Source organism: Lagopus muta, chromosome Z (assembly GCF_023343835.1).
Source record: "Lagopus muta isolate bLagMut1 chromosome Z, bLagMut1 primary, whole genome shotgun sequence".
Lineage (NCBI taxonomy): Eukaryota > Metazoa > Chordata > Aves > Galliformes > Phasianidae > Lagopus > Lagopus muta.
In genome coordinates, this window is record NC_064472.1 from 25191816 (window position 1) to 25217526 (window position 25711).

The 25711-nt window shown below is 42.7% G+C and overlaps 1 protein-coding gene across 1 annotated transcript; it reads left to right on the top strand.

The window, feature by feature from the left end:
• The first annotated feature begins 12681 nt into the window (after window positions 1-12681).
• ENC1 (ectodermal-neural cortex 1) lies at window positions 12682-25511 on the top strand. The gene is made up of 3 exons (XM_048931795.1): window positions 12682-12864; window positions 17458-19270; window positions 22457-25511. The coding sequence occupies exon 2, from the start codon at window positions 17470-17472 to the stop codon at window positions 19237-19239; it is 1770 nt and encodes a 589-aa protein (XP_048787752.1). The 5' UTR covers window positions 12682-12864; window positions 17458-17469; the 3' UTR covers window positions 19240-19270; window positions 22457-25511.
• Window positions 25512-25711: the final 200 nt, after the last annotated feature.

A 25711-nucleotide genomic window follows, 5' to 3' on the forward strand; every position in this document is an offset into this window, starting at 1 on the left:
TGCACAATCATACTTCCCAGAACCTAAAGAATTACTTTGAAGGTTTCATTTATTGTGCTAGTATAACGTACAAGTGCATTCGTGGAGCCTGAGAGTTGTGATCTGAAAGCTATGACTCTGATAGAACACTGAATCGTGAATTGAAAAAGATACTGCAATATAACTAAAAGGCATTTGTGAGCAGTATTGCTCTGTGTAAAGAGTAAGACCTGTTGAAAAGAATTTCAAGATTTATTGTGAAATATTTTGGAGAAAAGCTTTTTTAAGCAATAAAGAAAATCTTGCAAAATATCAGGTTTCAAATAAAATAGTATACATTTAAAATGACCCGTGTATTTTAAGAGCTGTGTAGTAGTTTTGATTGCAGTTAAATGCGAATATTTTCCTTGTATGGACCCTTTTGGCTGCATTCCCTTTTGGCTGTCTGTAAGTAATCTCTTTTGTTCAGTGAGCTCTAATGCTTGTGTATTGTATTTGCAGTTTAATTTGTCAGCAGAAATAGTCAGATCATGATTTAACTCTTGCTTCTTGTAGTCATTAGTTGTTTGCATTACCTGGGATACTTTGTGCAAATGTTTTCATAGCATTAATGTGAATGAATAGTATCAGAAATAGGCTCTGCTCACGAAATATCTCTTACTACTAGGGCTGCTCCAAAAGTAGTGCCTCCTATTTTACTATGTCATCCCATAATGTCAGAGGCAGATATTTGTGGTATGGCAGTAGGGGCTGAACCTTTCCACCAATGTTCCATTACATGTTGTTACCATACAACAGATGGCAGCAGAGGGACAGTCTGACAAAATGGCATCTGACATGGAAGTGTGGAAGAAGCAAAGGTGTGTCATTGAATTCCTCCACACATGAAAATAGCACCCACTGACATTCATCGACAGTTGCTGAGTGTTTCTAGAGACCAAACAGTGGATGTGAGCATAGTGAGACAATGTGTGGTGTGTTTCAGCAGTGGTGACAGCAACGTGAAAAACAAGCTACATTTCAGATGGCACAGCAATCACCACCACAAAATGAAAGAGCATCCATGTGTATCAGCAGGTTATGACCAGAGAACTGTGTACAGAGCTGAAAATTGGCTTCAATCTGTTGGAAACTATGTTGGCAATGTTGGAATCTCACACAGTTTATGCTGGGGGGGTTCCACAATTGCTCACATAGGAACAGGAAGAAAGTGTATGAAACTCTATCAGGACCTATTGAACCAATGCTCTGCTAAAGGTAACAGTTTCCTGGGTCACATCATTACCAGTGACAAGACATGGTGCCACCACCATGAGCGGGAGTCAATGGAGTGGTGAGACACGAATTCACCATCAGAGAAAAAGTTCAAGACGCAGCCTTCAATGGGTGAAATGGTGTGTGCTGTCTTTTGGAACAGGGAAGAAGTGGTCTTCCCTGGAAGTTCATTCTGGACTTCCTGGAACCCAGCTACATCACCGCTGACAAAGCTGAAGGCTTGGACTTCCAGAGTCAGGCCAGAGAAGGAGATGCTTTTCTCTTGAAACATGGTAACACCAGGCCCCACAGCAGTTTGAAGACACTGGAGCACATGGTCAGTTTTCACCAGACTGCTGTACCACACCTACAGTGTAGTTCAAGTTTACTGCCTTCTGATTTCTGTCTATTCAGGCCATCTGTTTTTCTGCTTCCTCTTCCTATGGGCTACTGAAAGTAACCACTGTAGAAAGAACAGAGGTGGCTTTTTGCCTTGGTTGTAGCTGGAACTGGAGAAAGGAAAACAAAGAGAGGAAGAAAGTTTAAGCCATATCTGTCTACTGCTTTCAGTTCTGCCAAGAGCTGCTGTGCCAAGGGGCCAGCATTTTAAGGAGATTGCCTAATTTGATTAGTCATGTGTTTTGTCATAAGTAGATTTATTATTTGTTTGAAAAATAATCAGACAAAAAAGAAAAAGAAACAAAAGACAGTAAAAATACATACCTCTAGGCGGAGTCTGAAATAATAACATTTTCATAAAGTTCAAGTTGATTTTCTGATTGAAAATGAGATGTGGATTTTTATTTTTTTACCTTATATTTTCTCAGTACTTTGTATTATAATGTGCAGAATAGTATAACAAGGAATCTACTACTATCTAGTTTACAGACTTTGCTATCCAGAAGGAAACTGGAAAATTGTAAATTCCTGAAAGAAGGAAAAAAGTAAGAAAATAAGCTTGCTGATAGGAGTTTGATGCTATGTGTACTCAACATCATGATGTTACAGTCTATCAATTCATAAACTGTGGTTTGTAGCCAAGATGTTTGGAACTGCATCTCCCAGCAAAAGAAACGTATAGAGAATTTGATGGTTTGCTGAAGGCACCTGATTCTGTTGCCAGCAAAGGCAAAGGATAACTTGTCTCTACTTTGCGGAAATTACGATTGGATGCCTAATAAAATTACAGTGTAATGCAGCATAATTGGCAGCTCCCGCTTAGGAAGCCAAGGAATAAAATAGACGAGGTGTCGACATTCACTGGCAAAGCTCCCATTACTTCCTAGTAGCTGGATTTTAAGCTTCATTAATAATGGTGAGAAAAGGCACATCAGAAACTTTATCTGTTGGTTCAGATCAGGGTAGAGTGGACAACAATGCTTGCAGGCATTTTCAGGTCAGACCTATTTTTGCATGGTTGTGGGATTTACTGAAATAAGTGGATCAGATAGGGGGTGTGGTACCAAACCTATCAGGGTGGAATCTGTGCAGTCATTCCAAAGTCAGTCCATTACCAGGGCGTGACCGAGTGTATTTTAGCTGTGCAATTGGCAGACTCCTCTCTCTGCAGCTCCTTTTACCTTTACAGATTAATACAGCTAAGTTAGGAGGGCTGCAGAGAAAAATGGATAGTCAGGACATGGTCTGAATGCACCATCCCAAGATTGAGCAACATAGGAATGTACAAAGAGAAATACATGCAGAAAACAAAGGAGAAAGTACTACTGTCATGAGTTCCTTAAGAATATGCTTATCTATTAATAATAAATAATTGAATCATAAGTTATAATAAAAATGTGAGGATGTATATAAGGATGGGACAGCAGAGGTAGTTTTATTTCTATGAACCTAGAATATATAAATAAATGTCTGCCTCGCTAAACCTAATTGCATAGCTCTAAAATACTGAGCCAAAACCATGTCTCTGATCTTCCGTCTACTAGTTACAAGACAACCAGGATTCACCTATTGCCTTCCAAGTTAACTGACATTCGTTGACAGCAAATGATTGTAAGAGAATTTCTCACAAGTTTTTGCTTTCCATGTGCTCATCTCCCACCCAGAGCCATGAGAGGGTGTCCGTTTCCCAGCCAGCCTGCCAAGGCATCATCTGCCATGGGTTTCCTAAAGCATTACTTCTAGCCAGCAAGTGCTTCCATGTAATGTTAATTTCTATGGTAGTAGTGGTAGTGCTGTGACCATGGCCATCAAATCTTGAAGAGGAATGAAGGTTTGAAGAGATTTCCTCTTCTTACAAACCCTAAAACCTTGTTGTGATAAGAAATTTCTGAGGGATTTTTAGAAATGTATTTATAGTTTTAGTATTAATAGTTCTAGTTATAGTATTTATAGTTTTGGCACGGGGGTTGGTCTCGATGATCTCTAGAGGTCCCTTCCAACCCCTACAGTTCTGTGATTCTCCCTTGTTTATTATTTATTATCTATTTATGGTTACTTAGTACAATGGACTGGAATTGTTTGTGCTTACTTTTTACACTGTATTAAGGTATGCTAAAATATGGCATACATATATAGAATTCTACACGCTGCATTTTGTATATAGAATATTTGGGATATATTAGAAGGAAATTTGACAAGGTAAGGAGTCTACAATGAGCCCTTGTTTAATGTTATTCTGAAGACCACTGATGAAACTTTTTGGTTTATCTTTGTATGAGCTAGGAGCCCCGTGTTATTAATGTATTTTCTAGTCTATTACTTTTTATTGAGGCATTAGCATGGGAAAGCTAAACCACATCTCATTACTTAATGTATATTTTAGAACTTTGCAGGTTAATGTCATTTGGTAGGAAATAAAAAGTAGGAGCTCTAGAAAATTTAAAACTGTTTCATTCTGACAACACAGCTGCCACGCAGAAACCCATCTCCAAAAAACTTTCCCCAAGAGGCAGTCTGAAGTAGTTTTCTTTATTGATTAAATGAGAACCATGTGGAATCCACTGTGCCAATAGTTAAGCAGAATACTGTGTATATTTTTCTTAGAAGTCCTTTTTGTTTTCCTTTTCCCCTTTTTGGTAGACTGTGATCTGGGAAAAGCAGTTATGTCTTATGAAATCACTTAGGTTTTTTTGTCAGATATTTTGTACACCCAAGATTTCTCCCTATTGAAGTTATTGAAGTCTCAGTGACTCCCAGCCGAAGGAAAGCTGAAGTGTTCTTGAGTAAGAGAGAAACAGAAGCTATGTTCAAAGCATAGATCCTAGGAGCTCAGATAATCCTTCAGGCATGTTTTAGGATTGTTTGCATACGCTTGAAGCTTTAATTTGCATTAAAAATGTGGTAGCTGTTATTGGGATTATTACAAATGTCCAATTTTGATATACACAGCGAATATCTAAAATCTGCTTGGAATTTTTTGAAGCCAGATTTCCAAATCTGATGAATTTTCATAAAACTGATCACCCGAGATATTTCCAAGTTTTCATTTTTATGTTTCTAGCTGAGAAAATGAGACTGCAAATGTACAAACACTAAAGATCTGACTGGGCTCAGTGAGTAGATGCTCACTGTAGATGCGCTGGCCCTTTAGCAAGCTGTTGAGCACTTAAGGACATCCAGTTAGATTTTTTTTTGTGAACTGCTGCTGATCTACAAAATCCATTTATGTGTGCTTAACAACTGCAATTCGAAGGCTGCTGTCTTAATGAGGCCTGTCCCTGCCTCCTCCTGTTTATTGTTTGTTCAAGTATTTTTCAATCCAGAATACTTGCAGTATGTGCAGTTTATTGCATTAAGCAGTAGTGGGCATGGTCTAATCTTTTAGCCAGGGTAGGATTTTTTTTCCACAGCTGAATTTGTGTCACTCCTTTAAGGAGACCCCAGCATTAGTACTGACATTATTTGGCTGTGGTGGATCACCGTGGTTTGTTACTGTGTGAGCAAAATTCCAAGTTCACATACAGAGGGAAAGTAGATGTCGGAAAGGAAATCTCCCATTAACTAAAACCTTAAATAAATTTCTTTAAGAAAGCCCAAGTGATCAGTTAGCAATCTTGCAACTCTGCACTTCAAATTCTTCCTAGTTTAATATATTGCCTCTTTTACTTCTTAGCACATGACCTGTTACAAAAGGCAGAAGCTCTCTTTTGTTTTTCCAAACTGCTGTCTTTTCTTTAAGCCAAAATACACATATGTTGACATGCCAAGTGGTTCCTTCTTCAGGTAGGAAAGCAGAAGCATGTTCAGACATGTCCTCGAGGTTGGGACAGATGCCAGAAAATGTTTAGTTCAAATAAAGCATCCACAGTTTCATTTTTACTGCTTTCAACAGCAATCAGATCTCTAATTAAACGCCATCAACCTAAAATAAAGCAGAGTTTTGAAGGTACAAATCAATAATCAGAGTAAATGTCACACTTAGTGCTTTGGGAAAGTTTTGAAGCTTTGCCCTCACTACACATCCTCCTAGTTTTAAGCCCTCTAACTTGTTTTAGGTTTAATGAAATCATCCAGATTAATATTTAGAGCAGAGAGGTAATGGGCCTTTTGGAATACAAGCCAAATAAGGAATCTGGTTTCCTCTCAATGACGAACATGAAACTTGCAAGGTTTTGGCTATTAAGCTGTTTATCCTCTTTTTGAAAGTGTTTGCTGCAGATCTAAATGCACCAGCATTGCACCAACATCAAGGTGTAATCTATAATGTCTTGCTTAAAAACAGTACCATGAAGGAAGACCTCACAAAGAACCTGTAGATGTTGGTATAACACACAGGCACTGTGACAGTATACAATCCACTGCTTTTCTTTGTAGGTAAGAACAATAAAGTTTCGAGTAAATGCTTTGAGAGAGTACGCAAACAAGTCTTTTAAAGCAACTGAATGTGTCCTTTTAAGTCTTTCTCATTAAACAGACATCGGCTGATGAGGATACTCGTGCATTTGAATGCCTGGGAAACAACCTCTGCTGTAGGCAACATATTCAAAAGCAAGATCTAAACCACAGAAATACCAGCTCAATAGGACACATTTCATCCTGCTAAAATGTATAGAATCACTTTACTTAGTCCTCACAACCACCAAGCTTCACAGAATAAGACTAGGTAACTGAGATTTTTTTAACCTTCTCATGTTCTGCCAAGTGCCTTCAGAAGTGTTGCTTTCTTAAGTGTTCTTAGGTAAAAATGCTATTTAAGAACATCCAGAATTAATGTGGCCTCAAAACTACTAATAATGCTGTTCCAGATGTTTGTGGTGAATTGTTCAGCAGGAAAATTAATAAAGCCATACCTACACAAACAAGCTTGCTTTAAAATGCTTGTCTGGATCTGTACTAAACCCATAAAAATCAGGAAATTCTCTACTCTCTGTCTCTTTAAAGCAGCGGTCCCTGGCAAACCTTGTTATGCTTCCAAATTTCTCATGTATTCTTATCATCGAACTTTTTGAATTGAAAACAGTATAAACTTTACATTTTACTTTGGTTCTGTGGACCACTTCCCATGACCTCACAGCCTGTAGTTTGGAAACCAGTGCTCTGAGATGTATGTGTATGATAATGGAAAGCATGACTACAAGACACAAACCAGTAATTACATGAGCCAGCAATGTGCCCATGCAGCAAAGAAGGCTAATGGAATCCTGGGATGCATTGGGTGAAGCACTGCAGCAGGTTGAGGGAGGTGAGCACTGGTGAGGCCACAGCAAGAGTGCTGTGTGCAGTTGTGGGCCACCCTGTACGAGAGACACAGATACACTGGAGCGTCCAACACAAGGCTACAGAAGTGATGGAAGGATTGGAGCATGTCTTCTGCAATGAGAAGCTGAGAGAGCTGGGACTATGCAGCCTGGAGAAGAGGAGGCTCCAGGGGATCTCATCAATGTCTACAAATACCTGAAAGTAGAGTGTGAAAGAAGAAAGGAGCCAAACACTTGTCAGTGTTGTCTGTCTATTGCAAAAGGCAATAAGCATGAACACCAAACACCAGAGGCTCCCCCTGAACACCAGGAAGCTCTTCTGTGCTGTGCAGATGGCTGAGCACTCACACAGGCTGCCCAAAGAGACTGCGGAGAGAGTCTCCTTGGAGATCTTCAGAAGTCACTTGGACATGGCCCTGGACACTCTGGTCTGGGTGCCTCTGCTTGAGCTGAGGTTAGGTCAGACAGACCCCGAAGTCCTTGCCAACCTCAGCTGCTCTGGGATTCTAGGATTCAGTGAAGACTGAATGTTGGCCTTCATTTTGAGTACAGTGGATGCTAGTAGTAGTGATACACAGGCAGGCTAAGCAACCTGAACTTGTACCCAAAGTTCTGATCTACTTATACATCTGTAAGGACAGATTAACTTGATGTCCCTAAGGCACTGAAGAATGGAAGTAGAAAATTTTTCTCTCATGCTTGGTCTAATCTATCCGACAAAGTCATAAATGTTCTCCTATGAATGTGACATGCAGCATTTTACCTAGTATGCATTGCCCTTTTTTGGGGGGTGATAGCTGTTGGTATATGCTAATTCCATCTCCAATTGTTGGCAAAATAGCATGTAAGTTGAGGGAGCAAGGTAAAACAAGTCACCATAAAATTTTTAATGTGCAGATTTATGTGTTTTCAAACTTCAGTGACTAAATTTGCACCATCAGAAAAGAACATCTGTTCTGATTTTGTGTCAAAAGTCCTTATCTTTAAATACCTTGAATAAAAGTCCTTAAACGGTTCTTAAGTACTAAAAGACCTTAAATGCCTTGTATTTCAATGTATACTTAAGAATGCAAACATAGCTACTGGGATGTGTATTCCTATTCTTACAAAACCAAAGCCATTCATTTGCATGAATACATTATTGTCTTCCTGCTTTCAGTACTGACATAAAAGACAAGCAAAATAAATAAATAAATAAATAAAACAAAATCACTTAGAGGTCTCCCTAGATGACACAGTGTTCTCTGTTTTAATGATCTAGTCCCTTCTAAAAGACTAAATGAATAAGAAGTAGCTCAGTTCTCAGAGACTTAGCAGTGTTTGATGCTTCCAAGCTCAGGTGTTTTTGAGCTGGAAGGAGTGCGAACTGGCCCTGCAGAAGTGGAAGATGTGAGGAACACACAAGTTCTTAGACCAAGTTCCTGCTAGAGCATGGAGGCTTTTCAGCCCGGGCTGGAATAACCTGAAACGGGAAGCCAGCTCAGCTGTCACCACTGGGGGCCACTGCTACGTAGCAAGAGAGAAGCAAAGGGAAACTGCTGCAAGGGCTGCAGCGAGACTTGAGGCAGCTCCTGAAGAAAAGCAAGGAACTGCCTCTGTGTGAAGTTCAGAGAAGGGAATTGGTATCTCCTGAGTATCTGAATAAGATGTGAAGGCTTTTGCTGAGCGTCACCATGAATGTCATTGATCCCTCTTTTCAGTAATAGTCCCAAGTCCCAGCACAGTGCTGGACCATGTATCTCTGGGAATTGGCTTGCATACCTGAAAAAAATGGGGAACCCTTTCTAATCAAACTTAGTCAAAAATATGTCACTGCCACTGCTGTCTTCACCAACAAGGAGCAATTTTTCATGCTAAGATAGAGACCAAGCTGGCAATACAGAGTCAGCGGAAAAAGAATAAAAGCTAAGTTGCAGTGACTGTTTTGTGGGTAACTAAAGAGCAAGAAGGACTTGAAAATGGTACAACAGACATAGAGGGATTATAAACAATGCAGAAGTAGAAGACTTTTCTTCATAGTCTGAGACATTTTATATCAACATTACTTTTTTTAAAAAATTATTTATTTAATTAGCACATACTTCTGGAATAGTGCAGAATTGTGAATTCTGGATTAGGTGCAAAAAGTAAGGCTTGTCCAAGGGTTTCTCCTGAGGATTAAGAAATTTTTGGTGAAAATTTTTCTCATTCCAAACGTTACACACATCTATAATGTTATTTTAAAACAACATTAACCCTTTATTGATGAAAATCCCTTCTGTAGAACATACTGAGCCATACACAGAAACCAGGACCTACTCTTTCCTATCTTACACATTGTATGATGTTGTAGCTCACTAACTTCAAATGGGCTAGTGTTCACATACTTTGCAAGAGGTGAAGGACTGGCAGCTCACAGCCATTTGTCAGAGCAAGGCAGGATGAATGTTTTGGAGGGTAGCAGTTCCATGCCACTTGCCCAAAAATTTGTCCCTTAGTGCTGCTGCTGGTTTCCAGGAAGCAGTAGATGTGAACAGCCATGCCATGCAGGAATGACATCTAAGGGCAATTCTGACTGAATGTAATCCTTTAGAAAAATTAACGCTGACAGAGGTGAGGAGAGGAAGGCAAAGAGGGACTTATCCCTCCCCCCCACCAAAAAAAAAAAAAGAATGGAAAGGCTGGTGTATTTGTTGCTAAGAACAGTTCAGTGTTGACCTTCAAACAGCCCTTTGTGCACAGTATGTGCACAAACCGAATGTTTCCAGGCCGATCCGGAGAAGCTCATCACAGAGAAATGATAAGGAAAGCAGGTGTGGGTCACTGAGGGGTGCTCCTGGCCTCATCCCCCAAGAGATCGCTGGCACTGGTACTGCTATTGTACAGTGTTAATTAGATCATCCTAATTAATTCATTCAAAGTGTAAATTAAGAAGGAATGAAGATAAATTACACTAATATATTTAACCCCATGCTGTTTATTTAGCAGTTGAACAAAATAATGTGGTTAAAAGAGTCTAACAAGGCAAATGCCCAAGACACAGCTGTTTAATAGCATTAAAAATGAGATCTCAGCCTGTGCTGCGGGCACATACAGCTGATTTGCATTTAAAAGGGTTGCCAAGATAGCTGTACTGGCAAACTCTGCTAATGTAGATGCAACTGATACCAACAAAACAACACAGAAAAAAAAAAAAAAAAAAAAAAAAAGTATTTCAATCTCCTGACTGTGGTAATCTGGATTGGCAAATGGATTATTTTGGTAGTACAGCTCTGTCAGTGTTAGAGCTCTTGCTGGTGTGGCTGGGCCAGTCTGGAAGATGTCTCAGCTGCAGAGCCATGCCTGCAGAACTCTTAAGAGTCAAAAAGGCCATGTTATAAAATTTGCTGTACATTCAGTGATCCAAGGACTTGTCTCAACACAGGAGCCAAACAAATTTAAATGAAGCTGGGAGATGAAACCCGTGTAGTCAAACCAGGAATGCTTTTAAACATAGCAAGTTGGATTTGAGTTGAACAAAGATATTTTTGCTACCCCAATTGCACTGGAGTCAAATGTGGCACTTAAAATTCCAGAGGTAAAAACAGAAAATATTTGGGATTTTGTATGACTTCCGTTTTCAAAGGCCACACTTCCATTCCACAGTTATCATTAAAAGTTATTATTAAAAAAAATATATAAGCCCTAAGAAATCATCATTTTCACATGACTCCAGAAACTGGGGCTTTGAGAAAAATGCTGATTGTCTAGTGATTTGTGATAAAATCATGATATTTAGCAATATTTCAAAGATCCTATCTATCCTGCTATATGAGTGCTAGGAGAAACATGTTCTAACTAGTTCAGTGGGCATGTTAAGCTATGTCCTGGGATAGGCTAGGCTAACTTTGTTTTCAGCAGTGTCAAAATACAGATTGGCCCATCTACAAAACTGGCTTAACCGGAAATGTGTTTAAATGTGACCTGACTTAGACCAATGTAAACTGGGCCAAAGATTTGCTTTGGACCAGATTAATTTGTTGGGTGTTTTCCCCATGCTAACAAGGCAAGCACTCTAGTTATGAATGTTCTGCATTTACTGTGAGAGCTAACTAGTCCTGAAACTTTTTCAGGAAGGAGTAGAGGTGGTATGGATGCTCTTTGTCTTCTGAGCTTGAAAAGTAGTTCCCATGAAGACATGCAAGAGAGCCACTGCTGTGGTTTGTAGAGCTTCCACATGTGGAACTGACAGAAGACCACTGAGTTTTTCTTGTCCTTCTCTCTTCTCCCATCAGTAGCATTGTTTCACATGGTGCATGTGTGCTGTTACATGCATGCACCAGGAGCTGTCTGGCTCTACGGCTGTTTCACCAACAGGCAACATGTTGCTTCATCCAATTATTCTGCCCTCATTAACCTCAACAGGTTTCTTGTTTTATGGAGGTCGCTCAGAGGATTACTGTCTCATTTCAGTCACCCAAAGCATTGCCCAAATATGTGTGCCGTGAGCAGCTGCATAGGCCTTACATATTGTCCTCTCTACTGAGTTTATTTTCCACTGACCATTCCTCACCACTAGGAGCAAAAACAGACTCACATAAAAGCTGTGGCTGCTGAACTACAGCCTATCTAATATTGTTTCTCACTCCTGGTGATCATTTTGCCTGCATGGAGGGAGGAGAACAAACCTGACACTGTATGAAATTATGTGACCCTATGTTTTTAGTTGTATGGGATGACAACTTCTGACTTAGTGACACCAGACTATGCAGAATTCACCACAATTTGTTCTACTAGGGCAGGATTTGGCTGAAATCTCTGAATGTTTTGTTGGAAGTAAAATGGGAGAAAGTGGGATCAGATTTTATGAAACATGATATGATGAAAGGAAAAACAGCCCATGGTGCTAGAAAATTCAGTCATGAACTGTCATAAATCCAGAATCCACTAGCACTGCCTGGCTGAAATGAGCACCGGGTTAGGCCATTTTGTCCATGAATACCCCTTGTATAAGGTGATTCACAATTTCCAAGAGCTTCTCACACCTAGATAGCTTTGAAATACACTTTGTTACATATAGATATGCAACCTTGCATTTTTAACCTTGCAATCTACAGAATTTCATATCATAAATAAACGATTGTAAACATACACATAAACAGTGATGTTTCCTCATGAGGAACAAATGAACTGTGCAAACTTTACATGCAGCTGTGAGTTGGTGGGGGTAAATTGTTTGTGCCTTTCTTGAAGCCTCTCTAGACTAATGCCATTGCTGCAAGCAGTATTAGCAAACGGTACATCAGCAGTGTGTAGAATGGTCGAGAGCTGCACAACGCCATTATGTAAACACCGATGTTATGTGTGTTTGTTTTTCACATCGGCCTTTTGCACGCGTGCTTTTTTCTCATACTTCATTAACTGGGAAGTAACTAAAGCTAGGCGCAGCCTCGCGCTGCAGTGCGCAGCCACCGAGCGGCAGCAGCTCCACCGCGGCCCCAGCGCTCGGGGATGCACGGCCGCGCATTCTCCGCGGGGCAGCACCGGCAGCAGGATCCCGGCTCCTGCCCGCACCCGAGCGGGTATTCCTGTGCCCGCACAGCACAGCACAGCGCAGCGCGCCCTGCGCTCCTCGGGACCGCAGCCCGGCCACACGCACAGCCCTGGAGGAGCGGCGCTGGGGTATCCCGTGCCTTCCCCGGAACGCGAACTCCTTGTGACAGCGCAGCAGCTCAGCCGCCCGCTCCCTCCCCGTCCCTCCCCCGGGTGTCACCCAGCCGCTTTGCATAGCCTCCCCGCCCCCAGCCCATATACCCATCCCCGCGCGGCCGACGGCGCAGAGTTGCGGCTCGGCGGTGCCAGCAGCAGCCACCCCTTCTCCCGTCCTTCTCTCCTCCTTCCCCGCCGCGGCCCGCCTCCTGCAGCCGGCACCACCTCCGCCGGCCGCCTCTTCGCACGGCCGCCTCTCCCCTCCCATGCGCGGAGGCCGAGGGACGCCCGTTTGGCAGCAGCCGCTGTAAGTCGGTGCCCGGCGAGCCGCGCGCGGAGGGAAGCGGGAGGGCAGCGCGGGGCTGCGCGTAGCCGGGGTGGGACGGGGAGGCTGTGCGTCCGCCACAGTGCAGCCGCCCCCCGCATCGCTGTGTCCCTTCCTTCTGCCCGCAGCGGGGAAGCGGGCGGATGCCGGCGCTGGGATTGAGTGCCTCCGGTACGCGGCTGTCCTGCGGAGAGCCGGGTGCTGCTGCGAGGCTGTCGGACTGCCTCCCCTGGCCGGGGCATCCCTCGGCGGTGACAGCCACGGGGGAAGGACCGGCGCCGCTTTGCTGCCGGAGCTGGCTGCGGAGCTGCTCCGCCTGCTCTGGAGCAGAAACTTTTCCACGTGGTTGTTGCTCTGTAAAGAAAAACAGATGCGCTTTGACTTCTTGCGCTGTTTCTGCATCAGTTCGGGAAGAAAACCGGGAAGTTTTGTTTCAGAGAGGTGGTTGTTCAGGCACCGCGGTGGAATGAACTATAGGGAATTTAGAGCTGAGTTTCTTTGTCTGCGTGTGGTGAGCAGCGTTGCATTCCTCGCAGGAGCAGCGTGCTCTGCTTCCCATCTCGCTGCAGGTCCTGGGGAGCCGCTAAGCTTGTGGTAGAGGAGTTCAGGCAGGATCAGGGCTCGGCTCAGCGAGACCGACAGTATCGCCGCGGGGTTAGCAGCTGAAAGCAGTATCAGTCAGATCAATGGGATGTATGGCAGATTTCCTTTTCCCCAGCAGTTTCACTGATTCTGCACTAAAACTCAACAAGCCCCAAGTAATTACAGACTCATATGAAAATGAGTCTACATCGTGGCTGTGTCGGTAATTTAAAAATGCTTAATTCTTTATTTGATTTAGGCTGTGACCTGCATGCTGCAGAACTGCAAAGAAATAGGGCAGGGAGTCTGTTGTTCAGTTTTAAAATCGTGTTTACTACAGGGCTGCTGTGACAAGCAGCCTGTTGAGGTGTAATTATAAATCAAAGTCTTGGTTGAACCTCTGTTCCTAGATAAAATCTGTATCTGTAATTTTCTGACCACTTCTTGTTTTTTACTTACTAATACTATTTCTAAGGAAAAGTCGCCTGAAGGGAGTTGACTCATTTTATTCAAGATGAACATTAGCTTACTGACTGTAAATTACCTCCGTTGAAAGTATTTGAGGCTTGCACGATTTCCAGCACCAAACGGAGGAATCAGAGATATCATTTATACCATTTAACATTCTTGTAGGATTCTGGACAGAGCTAATTGTCAGAAGCTGCAAAAAGACATGTTCACAGAAACAGTGCTCGTTAGTGAATTATGATAATTACTCTTAAGGGCTCGTCCATGTGTGAGCTCATCTCAGCAACCACGGAGGAGGAAAAGAAATGTGTAGATACATATCTTTGTTCTGTTTGGGGAAATATGTTACCTTATCTTAAATGTGAACAGGCATACTTTGAATTCTTCTCAGTGGATGGCATTGTGATGATAAAGACAGTGTTACCGGAACAGTTAAAGACCAGCACTGCAAGTGCTCCATAAGAACTGGGATTACTCACCCATTAGAATTGGCATTACTCAGTGAGGGACCAAGTCTTCTCCTTTGGTGGGGTGAAATGCGACTGCATTGCATTGTAGCTGCTTCAGAGAGGTTTTTTTGTTTTGTTTTTTGGTTTTTCAAACAACAGTGCTCCCTGTTGGGGCTGTGGCTGGGCTTCGGCAGCGTGCAGCAATCTGTTCCTCCCTTATACATGTGCTTGTAGCTCTGTACCCCCCAATATCTGCATTGTTGCTGGGTGAGTTTTTTTAAGTTTGCATCTGTTTTGTTGTGGTTGTGGTCTCATTCCAAGTGATCTTTGCTAGTGGTTCTCAGTGGACTGTAGATGCTGAATGTTTGCAGCCTCTGACGTGAACTTTACCTGCCCTAATACTGAACCCTGTGTGCATGGTAAGAGGTTTTCTGCATGCTCTGAGCTTCCCCAGTGTATGGGAGGAAAAGAGAAGAACTGTATTCCTTGACCTGCTGTGGAGATCCTGACATGCCAGGGCTATTTGTCTGCACCTTCCCATGGCTGGGACAGGGAGCAGGGACACTGAGCACCATCCTTGGTTCCTGGTGGCTCTGTTGTCTCCTAGTGGGTGTTCTGCTCCCATCCCACTGTCTGGCAAAGGAAGCCTTGCAGGTTTATTCCCTCAGTGTGAGGAAAGCCGAGATCCAGTTGATGCTGTGCATTGCATTGTGATGGCATTAAAAAGGTAAAATGCTTGGAAAAGTTCTAAAAGCTTTCGGAGGATTTTTTGTTGGTAAAGAGCACATCTCACCTGTCTCCCCATTGTCTGTATACATATATGTACTTTAAGCCACGGCCCTTTCCGTAATCCTTCATTTCCAGCAGGCTTCAGCCTGAGAGAGTATGTGGTCAGTACAGTCTTTTTGCCTGTAGATTAAGTCTGTGGGTTATTTTAGCCTGAGATTAGTGTTGAAGATCCTTGAATGGCATCTAAGTCAGACACCATTCTCTTTGCTAGTTAATAGAATTGTTCTAAAGGTAATTTCATTTTTCTTATGAAAGGATTTGTGTTGAGAAGACGTACTTGCCTCCTGAAGCTGTTCTATATCTAGGTGCTTGGTATCGATGCATTTTGTAGGTTGGTCATGGGACCAGAGTTTTAAAACACCTTTCCAGACTTTTGTGTGTCAGGTACTTGGGTTGTGGCTCTGATGAGGAAGGATTCCTATGAGTTTTGAAGGATTTTGGACTGAACACTTTACACTGAGTTGTATTGCTTGCTCTTTTCAATCCCAGTTGAATTGTAGTAGGGAAGTAATTTTCCATATTAAAGGAAGTGGGTTATGGTAGTTTTGCAGTAAGGCTTGCCTTTTTGTTTCCTAATTGGTGTTGGTTTGAGGGCTGTTTTTTTTGTGTTTTTTTTTTTCCCCCTTGCAACTGAAGTGAAAGGTGTGTCACAAACTTTCTGTTGTATGTGACAAATTGATTATTCTGTGTATTATTTAGCAAGCAGAATGGTACTGGTTGTGCTGCACATGTGGCAGAATGTGTGTATCTTCCATTATGTGTAAATAGGGTATTCTGAAATGAAGTCTGTTGCCCAAGTGAATCATGTATGGTTTTGATTTTGTTGAGGGCTCTGAACCTAGAAAAACAAATGCAATTGTTAAAGGATTTTTTTTTTAGGCTCTTCAAGCTCTTGTGTCAGCTTGAAGCATGAAATGTGGGAATAGAGTTGCACGGTTGTGTACTGCTTAAACATGCTCACGAATATGAAAATGTTCAAGTCTGTGAGAGAGGGAAGTACATCCACATGAAAAACCTCTGCAGGTGGCCCCAGGTCATACTCTGACTTTGAGCACTGGGAGCCTCCCAGGTAGGCTCTTGCCCTGTTCCTTATTTGAAGGTGCAGTAAAAGGGACTATGTGTAAGAGAGTATCATAGTAATAGGGAAGGTTGGTTCTCTTCTTTCTTCCTATGCAGTTTGGAGTCAGAAGTGAAGTTATAACAGTAAGTCACAGCCATTGCTGCACTGGGCTCTGTATGCTTCACCTATTCATTGCACTGTGGTTTTTCAGCCATTAGCTCTATATAACTCCCAGTATTCCTCTCTTTCAGTGCACTCTGTGCTGTTTTGCACAACTCTTAATTAAACCTGGAATCTTGCTCTGGTAATCGTATGTAGACCTGCATATCATGGCAGATAACAGGAACATTCACCTGATAAGAGCTGTCAAGCACTGTGTTTACCAGGAATAGAACAGTACAGGATATTTCTCTTGTTTTGTCTCCTCCACAAAAGCAGTCAGTAGCAGTCGATGGCTTGTACTCTGAGTACCTGGCTCTCGAGGTAGCCACAGCATGGTGATGCCTTGATGACTTCAGTTGGCAGTGAAAACATCTTTCTGTGACTCTGCCCATTGTGTGTGCTGTATCACTGCAGCAGGCAGCCTCTGGCAGAGTGCAAGATGTAATTTCTGAAATTCAGTTGTAGTATTTTTTAAAGATTTTGCAAGTCTAAACTTATGATCCTTGTTAAGTTTTCCTTTTAAGGTTCCTCTTTTCATTCTCTGCTGTTGCATATGGAATTGTTGTAACAAAGCAAAGCTTCCTAATGGGATTAGTAGTTTTTTGTTCATCATGCCGCTTTTGACATTCCTTAGGCATTCTGTCTGGTAGCTCTTCCTGCTATGATTCAGTACAGGAGAATGTTTCAAGCATGTGCATATGTACATATGTAATGAATCAGCTGGTCTAGATTGGGGAAGGGTGAGAAAATCAGCCCTGGTTCCTTTTCTTTCTCCTATGACTTGCCTACTGTATTGCTGTGGAAGTTGGAGATCAGGTTTCCCAAGATAAACCTGCTCTTGGGCAACAAATTTAGAGTATGTAATTTATGAAACTCATCTTACAAAAATAAACACATGCCAGAGGTACACGCAATTCTCTGTCCAGTCATCTACAAATTACGCTGTTGTTTTTTACCCCCCCCCCCCCCCCCATCTTATAGTGAATAATAGATATACTTCTTGTTATGTGAAAAGAAAATGAATTAAACTCCTATTAATCTCATTATTTTTTTTTTTCTTTGTAGGTGTGGAAGAAAATGTCAGTCAGCATGCATGAAAATCGCAAATCTAGGGCCAGTACTGGCTCCATAAACATATACTTATTCCACAAGTCATCCTATGCTGATAGTGTCCTGACTCACCTGAACCTTCTGCGTCAGCAGCGTCTCTTTACAGATGTTCTTCTCCATGCTGGGAACAGGTCATTCCCCTGCCACAGAGCTGTCCTGGCTGCCTGCAGCCGCTATTTTGAAGCAATGTTCAGTGGAGGACTGAAAGAGAGCCAGGACAGCGAAGTCAACTTCCATAATTCCATTCACCCAGAAGTCTTGGAGCTGCTTCTGGACTATGCGTATTCCTCCAGGGTTATCATCAATGAGGAGAATGCAGAGTCGCTGCTGGAGGCTGGTGACATGCTGGAGTTCCAGGACATCAGGGATGCTTGTGCAGAGTTTCTGGAGAAAAACCTTCATCCTACCAACTGTCTTGGCATGCTGCTGCTGTCAGATGCTCACCAGTGCACCAAGCTTTACGAGCTCTCTTGGAGGATGTGCCTTAGCAACTTCCAGAGTATCAGTAAAAGTGAAGACTTCCTCCAACTGCCGAAAGACATGGTAGTGCAGCTCCTTTCCAGTGAAGAATTAGAAACCGAAGATGAAAGGCTCGTGTATGAATCAGCTATGAACTGGGTCAACTATGACCTGAGTAAGCGTCACTGTTACCTGCCCGAGCTACTTCAGACAGTGAGGCTAGCCCTCTTGCCAGCCATATACCTGATGGAGAACGTGGCAATGGAAGAACTTATCACCAAGCAAAGGAAAAGCAAAGAGATAGTAGAAGAATCGATACGATGCAAGTTAAAAATCCTACAGAATGATGGAGTGGTCACTAGTTTGTGTGCCAGACCCCGCAAAACTGGCCATTCGCTTTTTCTTCTAGGTGGCCAGACTTTCATGTGTGACAAGCTGTACCTGGTGGACCAAAAGGCAAAGGAGATCATTCCGAAGGCTGACATACCGAGTCCGCGGAAAGAGTTCAGTGCTTGTGCCATAGGCTGCAAAGTGTATATCACTGGGGGACGAGGGTCAGAAAACGGAGTCTCCAAGGATGTGTGGGTGTATGACACCCTTCATGAGGAGTGGTCAAAGGCTGCTCCCATGCTGGTGGCTCGTTTTGGCCATGGCTCTGCTGAGCTGAAGCACTGTCTGTATGTGGTAGGAGGACACACTGCAGCAACTGGATGCCTTCCGGCTTCCCCTTCAGTATCCTTAAAGCAAGTAGAGCAGTACGATCCTGTGACCAACAAATGGACCATGGTTGCCCCGCTGCGAGAGGGAGTAAGCAATGCGGCTGTGGTCAGCGCTAAGCTGAAGCTGTTTGCTTTCGGAGGGACCAGCGTCAGTCACGACAAGCTGCCCAAAGTTCAGTGCTACGATCAGTGTGAGAACAGATGGACGGTACCAGCCACCTGCCCTCAGCCCTGGCGCTACACTGCTGCAGCTGTCCTGGGTAACCAGATTTTTATTATGGGTGGAGATACGGAATTCTCTGCATGCTCTGCTTACAAATTCAACAGTGAGACATATCAGTGGACTAAGGTGGGAGATGTGACAGCCAAGCGGATGAGCTGCCATGCAGTGGCATCAGGAAACAAGCTGTATGTTGTTGGAGGCTACTTTGGCATTCAGAGATGCAAAACGTTGGACTGCTACGATCCCACTTTGGACGTATGGAACAGCATAACGACCGTGCCCTACTCGCTGATTCCCACGGCGTTCGTCAGCACGTGGAAGCACCTCCCCTCATAATTGTGTGTGTGTTGCAACTGGAAATTATCAGGTAAGAGACAGAACCTTTGAGTTCCACCATAATAATGCTTTTCACACAGCTTCCAATCTTCGCTCTGAGGGGGTAAGTATGTGCAGTATGGTGCAACTGGAGTGATAAGGTACGTGCGGCTGGCCAGAAACCAACCTGTGACAAAACAGATGCTTCAGGTGGTTTGCTATGTTCCCTGCATCCAGTTCTCCTCACAGGACTTCTTGCTGCATGATTTAGATGTTGGAAAATATTATTTTTCTGGGCCCTGTCCTTGTGGGGCAATGCAGATGATATTTTTGAAACTGAACCCTGCTCTGCTTTTATATGCTAAATGCATGCTAGACGAGGGACCAGAGCTGTTCTCCTGACTGTATGGGTCACTGTGTACATCCAGTAGTAGGGGCTGTAAATTCTGATCTGAAGCATGATAGTGAGTTCACTTGCACTTCTGAGTGCAGGCTGCATGCTTTCCTCTTTTGGGAAACTTGATGTCTTATGTCTGTGAGAAGTGTTTTACAAGGACTTCACATGAAATTTGCTGTCTCACCTAGACAGCAAGGCTGCACCTACCTGGACTAAGGTTGAATTTCTCCCATTAATACACTTTGAAATACAGATTTTTTTTCTAAATAGTTACGGATATATATGTTGGTCTGCATAGAGTGTCAGGAAGACATATAATTAATATTGCTGGCTGAAATAATTACCTGTCTATAGCACTTACTGTTCCAAAGCAATGTAATTACACATAATGGGCCAAGCTCTTACAGATGCAACTTCAGCATTGTATCTTCTCCCAAGCAAGTCTCAGTTTGGCCTCCCTGTTGGGATGTTGTGACCTTCCAGTTTTTAAAAGGAGGGGAGAAAACATTCATTAAAAAATGAAATCACTGCCAGTATTTTCCCAAACTGTTTTTTTGTTGTTGTTGTTCTAGACTACTACATTTCAACCATTTCTAGCTTTTCCTAGTTTTTATCTTTCCAAGAGTTACATCACATAAAGCAAGTTGCTGATGTTTTCCAGAACTGTCACTCTGTCTGTTTTGCAACAGATCTGGCAGACTCCCTTTAGTGCTGTGTTGCTCTTTCTCCCCCTGAGACATCAGGATAGAATCACCGTTAGCCAGCTGAAGGAACATAGTGGTTTGCTTAATCCTAAATAATCCGTGCCCCAGGAGTGGCAACTTCTTTTTTGGATTTGAACTGTGTGTGTAATGTAATCATGAAGGCAGGAAGGCTGGAAGGAACCCGGGAAATAAATGGAGCTGAAGTAATGACATGAGCTTTGCATTTGCGACTTAGTTCCCCAGAAGTCCAGACTAAGGTGGGTTCTCCAGAAAGAACGTTGTGTTTGCAGACTCCCAGGGTCCTGCTGTTGGGGACCCTGCTGGAGAGCAGGAGGGAAGCTTCGTTTCTGCGACATGGCTTTCCCCCTCACTGGTGAAACATCTTTATATCTTCGGTCAATTTCTATTATTACTCACTTTCAGTGCTTCTCACTGTTACCAGAACAGTAGTATTGAATGCCCGGACTGAGGTTTGTGCCAAGAAAAATATTGACTTATTCTTCTGAGACTGACTTAATTGTTCTAACGTTTGCAGCGCCTGAGACAGCATGTTTTATTTTGAAAGGTCATCCTCAGAATATAGAGGTGCAAAAGCTTTCATTTGCTTTGCTGTGTCTTGTTAAAGGCATTACTTTAGCTGCACTGACACACAAGATAACTGGATGAACACAGCCACAGACTGAAAGTCTCTCTGATTTTTGTGTGCTCATCCAGCAAGTGCGTTTTTTTTCCCACTGACTCCTGCTGCTTTGTCAGTGGGTGGGAGGGACAAAAAGGAAATTACTTCTGATTACCCTCTGTTTTCATGGCGCTGTGTGGCCCCAGCCTGACAGCTTCTAGGAAGACTTCAGGCTGCTTTGTCCCTTTTCTCCAACTTGGGGCTTTTGAGTAGGTTAGAAATATATATATATTTTTCTCTCTGATTTTGAATCATTTATATACTTTTTTCTTTTTTTTTTTTTTAAAGTTCATTCCTGTAACGGGGAAAATTGTTTTGGCTTCAGAGCTAATTTGTGTGTTGTTCAATGGGAAGAATGACATGCTGCCCCGAGGAATGTCTAGAAAACACTAATCAACACAAAGAGCAGAAGCTTTTTGGATGTAATGAAGATAGCCTATTTGAAGCACACAGCTGCAAAAAAAGGCACAGTTCTTTGGGCTGTTATGTGGGCTACTGCGTTTCCATTGCGTGCTCCCTGTTGTACTTAGATGTTACAGCTTGAGAAATACATGTTACCTTCAAGCCAACTCAGTTCACTGCAGCTCTTTGGCATTGTAATGATTTGGGTTTGACTCTGGAAATGCTAGCAGTGCTGTCAGAAATGACTGCTAACACGCTGATGATGATCTGGGAGTTAGCATTTTAATGCAGCTTCAAAGTGAAAATAGAGAGCACAATCTCAGGATCCAAAGGCTGAATTTTTTGAATAATCAGTTTTTACAAAAGACTCCAGGATGGAATTATTGATGCATGGTGCACTGCTGTGTGGAAAAGGAATGAAGCAGGTTTCTGCTCTAATGAATAGCAGAGATGTTTTAAGTAAGGGGATTAATATGTCCTTTTCTATACCATGAATAAATTCAATTGAGAATTCTTCATAGTGAATGGAAGCATTGGGGTGAAACGCCTTCACCTCCCCGTTTGCATTACTCCTGCCAGGTTTGCTGTGGCCCAGGAACAGAAGGAACTGTTCAGTTGGGCTTCTGTGGGAGAGAAGTTGCACACTGAAAAGAAATCCATGGGCATGCAGGGGGAGCAGAGAAATGTTAAGGTATGCAAAATGCAGAGCCCATCATGTTAAGCTGTGTTTGGCCAGTTTGAGGTTTCAAATGATTGGATTTATAACTGAAAATTTAGCTGACCCCATTCTGTGGCTGAGTGGAACGGTTTATTGAGGAGGGCTAGGAAGGCAAATCTGGCCCTAAGTAATTATGTTCATGGCTGGTTTATTTATCAGTAGTTGAAACTGTAAGGTGGCAGGGGGTGGGAAAGTGCATCAACTGGATTGTGTCGTAAGCCTAGCTGTTAGATTTTCTTTGACATCTAACAAAAACCGTATGGTACCTTGTCTCTGCAAAGCCTTTTAAGCCTTTTCTCTTTCTCTCTCTTTTTTTTTTTCCTTCCCACTGCTTTTAGTTTACTCCACTGTTTGGAGAAGAGAATTGGAACCTCAGATCTGGATAAGTGGTTTTAATGAAGAAAAATAATTCAGCATCTCTTGCATTTGAAGAAAATCATCTGCACCTTGTAAATTATCTAAATTAGAGATGAAGGAATGGGAGGAAAAAACTGTCTTCTGGACTTCAGCACATGGCTTAAATACAAATGAGTGAACCTATGATCTAGTCCTTGCGCTATTAATTGTGGATTAATGCCGATATTAATCAGTCCTTCAAAAGAGAGAAAGAAGAGACAAGACTTCTCTGAGCAGTGCAGCACACAGCTCTCAATTTTGGCAGACTCTGCTGTTTGTATGAGAAATTTGAAATGGTTGTCACTATCCTTTGTGATGACTTGAAGTGTCAGCACCAGCTGCAGGATAGCAGGCTGGGTCAGAAGCAGCAGGATGAAAGGAGCTGTGCTTCTGGAGAACTCTGCATGCCAGAGGTGCTTGTCTGTGGGCAGTACCTACAGCATCTGGACCCTGCAGTGAATGATCTCCTGCTGGAGGAAGAAGAGCACAGTGGCAAAATCTTCTTGCAACAGTGGGGAGCAAAAGTGGCAGCCCCAAATGCTTCTTGTTCCCTTTCCTCCCTGTATTTATAAGTAATCCAGACTGTCCTATTCTTGTTACGTTACTTGTTATAGATACAGTTATTTATTGTTCTGTGCTTGCATGCTGAAACAATGCCTGCAATTGTCTTCATGTTGTAAGGGCTTGTGTGAATCGTTGTATGTTTTGCACATTTTGTGATTGCTGACTTGCTCTGCTGCACAAAGAAAGAAAACTGTTGGGTAACGGTGGGAGGGGTGGCTTCTCTGTCAGAAATGGAAGGATTAAAAAGAGGAAAATCTTAAATTACACACTTACTAAAGGAAGAAGCCATGGAAGTCACTTTCTCAGGCCACCAACTTCCCAGGTTGCGTGTGGTGCATCTTGTAGATGGTGTCCTTGCTACATTTCATTTGCTGGTCATGCCTTTCAATTTCTTATCTGGAAATAGCCAAAACCATGTGCAGCTCTCTCTTTGTGCAGCTCCCTGATTGCAATGCAAATACTGTGGAATAGCTTCTGGATACCAAGCCCAGATGAAGTCATTGTCCAAAGTTATTTATTTATTTATTGGATTGGAGAAGGGGATACCTACAATTCAGCCACATTGACCCCAGTGAATGGAGTGCGGCTGATTCAGGAATAAAAGCAAAAAACCTCAAGATATGTTAGAGATGAAGTCTTAAATGCAAGAGCAGCAATTTTGCACTGACCGGATTGCCTCATCCATCTGGATTTCAGATGATCATCTGAGTGGGCAAGAATCAAAGACCCAAGTGCTCTAGCAAATTCTCATGGGGATAGAAAACTAATTTCAAAGCTCCTAGTCCTAAAAATAACCCTCAGACTGTTCTGCCTTTTCTCTTCCATTGCCAGGTATGTATATAAACACTTGGTTGCTCAGAGTGTCTGATACAGACCTGAGAACCCAGTCTTTTAATTTTTTTAAAGAAATTTGTTTCTTATCCGTCTGGTCTTGAGACAGATACAAAGCTACTCTTTTCTTTCTGGATTTCAGAAGCTTATTTTTCACAGGTGCTTTCTTTGCCAGATTCTATTACAAAGCATGTATAGTATTGTGTTTTTCCCTAAATGTTTTTGGAGCCCAATTTGACTGGCACATTCAGTAACATGGTTGGTGTGTGCTGCAGTATAAGTAAACTCAAGCTGCATGCGTGCATGCAAAACAAAAATAGTCACATTGGTGATGCTTGCCTTTCTTTGTGACAGTGGTGTAGCTGTAGTTGTGAAAGCTGTGTCATCTGAAAGTATTTACACTGGTCACTGGAAGTTTCTCTGTGCTGCCTTATGTTTGACTTGCTGTTTGGAGTAGACCTTTACATTTCAGAAATAGAATACTTGGAGTTCTGTGAATACTCAGACAACATTGATTAGCAAAGGCATTAGCAGCTTATTTTAAGGGTGAGGCCCAGCTAGGTGCAAACAGTTGCAGTTATTCTAGTTTAACTGATTTATTGAAATGATAGATTAACAAAGTGTTTAAACCCACAGCATTCCCCCTGCCCACATCAGCTCCTTTCTACTAGGTGGCTTTGAGCAATAGAAAAACATCTGAGGTAGGATACATCTCCTCTCTGCATCCCTTTGCATGCACAGGATGCCCTGCTGCCGGCTTGAGCCTCTGGTGCTGTGCATCTCAGGGGTTGTGGGCACCAAACAAGCTCTCATGTTGGACACCTGTGTTTTGCAAGTCCTCTGCCAGGTGCTACTGGTGGTGCAAGGCATGGGGAGGTGAGGATCCAGGGCCCCTCCCTTGAATCAGGGCATCCCAGGTTTGTTTTCCCTGTCAAACTGATGAGAGTTCAGGTGCGAAGCCTCTCTGCACCTTGCTGCTCAGCTTACGGCACAAATCTGCTCTGTGGCACTATGTGGCTTCCAAAAGTAGGATAAGCTTCTGCAGCTGTTTCCAAGGTCTGCTTTCCTGCCCTTTGTATTAACTCCTGTGGGTAGGCTGGAGGAAGCGGGAGTTGGGCTGGGCTTCAGGCTCTGGAGGGAAGGCACTGGGCTCTTGAAGCTTTTGTGGGAATCCCGGTGGCATGCTTGGCCATTCCAGTCCTGTGCACAGCCTGTGCTTTGAAGTGAAGGCGGCTCACAGCAGAGTGCACACAAAACCCTTGGCAAAAGACGAGAAGGTTCCTCTTATTCTGCGGGCTGGTTGCTGTAGAAACATTTAACAAAGAACAGCCTTCCTCTCCTGGTATAAATGTGCAGCCCCTTTTTTCTAGGTCTGACACCTGTCTGAATAAGAGTGATTCGAGCAGAATAATATTCTCTTTCCTGGCTGTTGAAGAGGTGTGGTTCATATACTAAAAGGAAACTGTACAAATGAAAAAGAAAAATGTCTATGGTGTGTCTTTTTGTTTGCTACTACATTTTAAGGTTTTGTAAAACTTGCATTTTTTTTTTTCACAATGTGAAACTGAAGGTCAATAAATTATTAGAGATTTTCTCTCCATGGATCATTTCTTTTAAGTGTTGTCTCTTCCTTCTGTCCCCCCCCCAATGTTTTGAATCCATTATAATGTCCTTCTCAAGTATTCTTAATAAAAAGAGGTCAATAACATGTAGTTTACTGCTTTGGTTTAAGCTTCTGCTTCACTTGCACTTCCCTTCCCTTTGTTCTATGCTGCTGCTGTTACTATGATCAGTATCTCAAA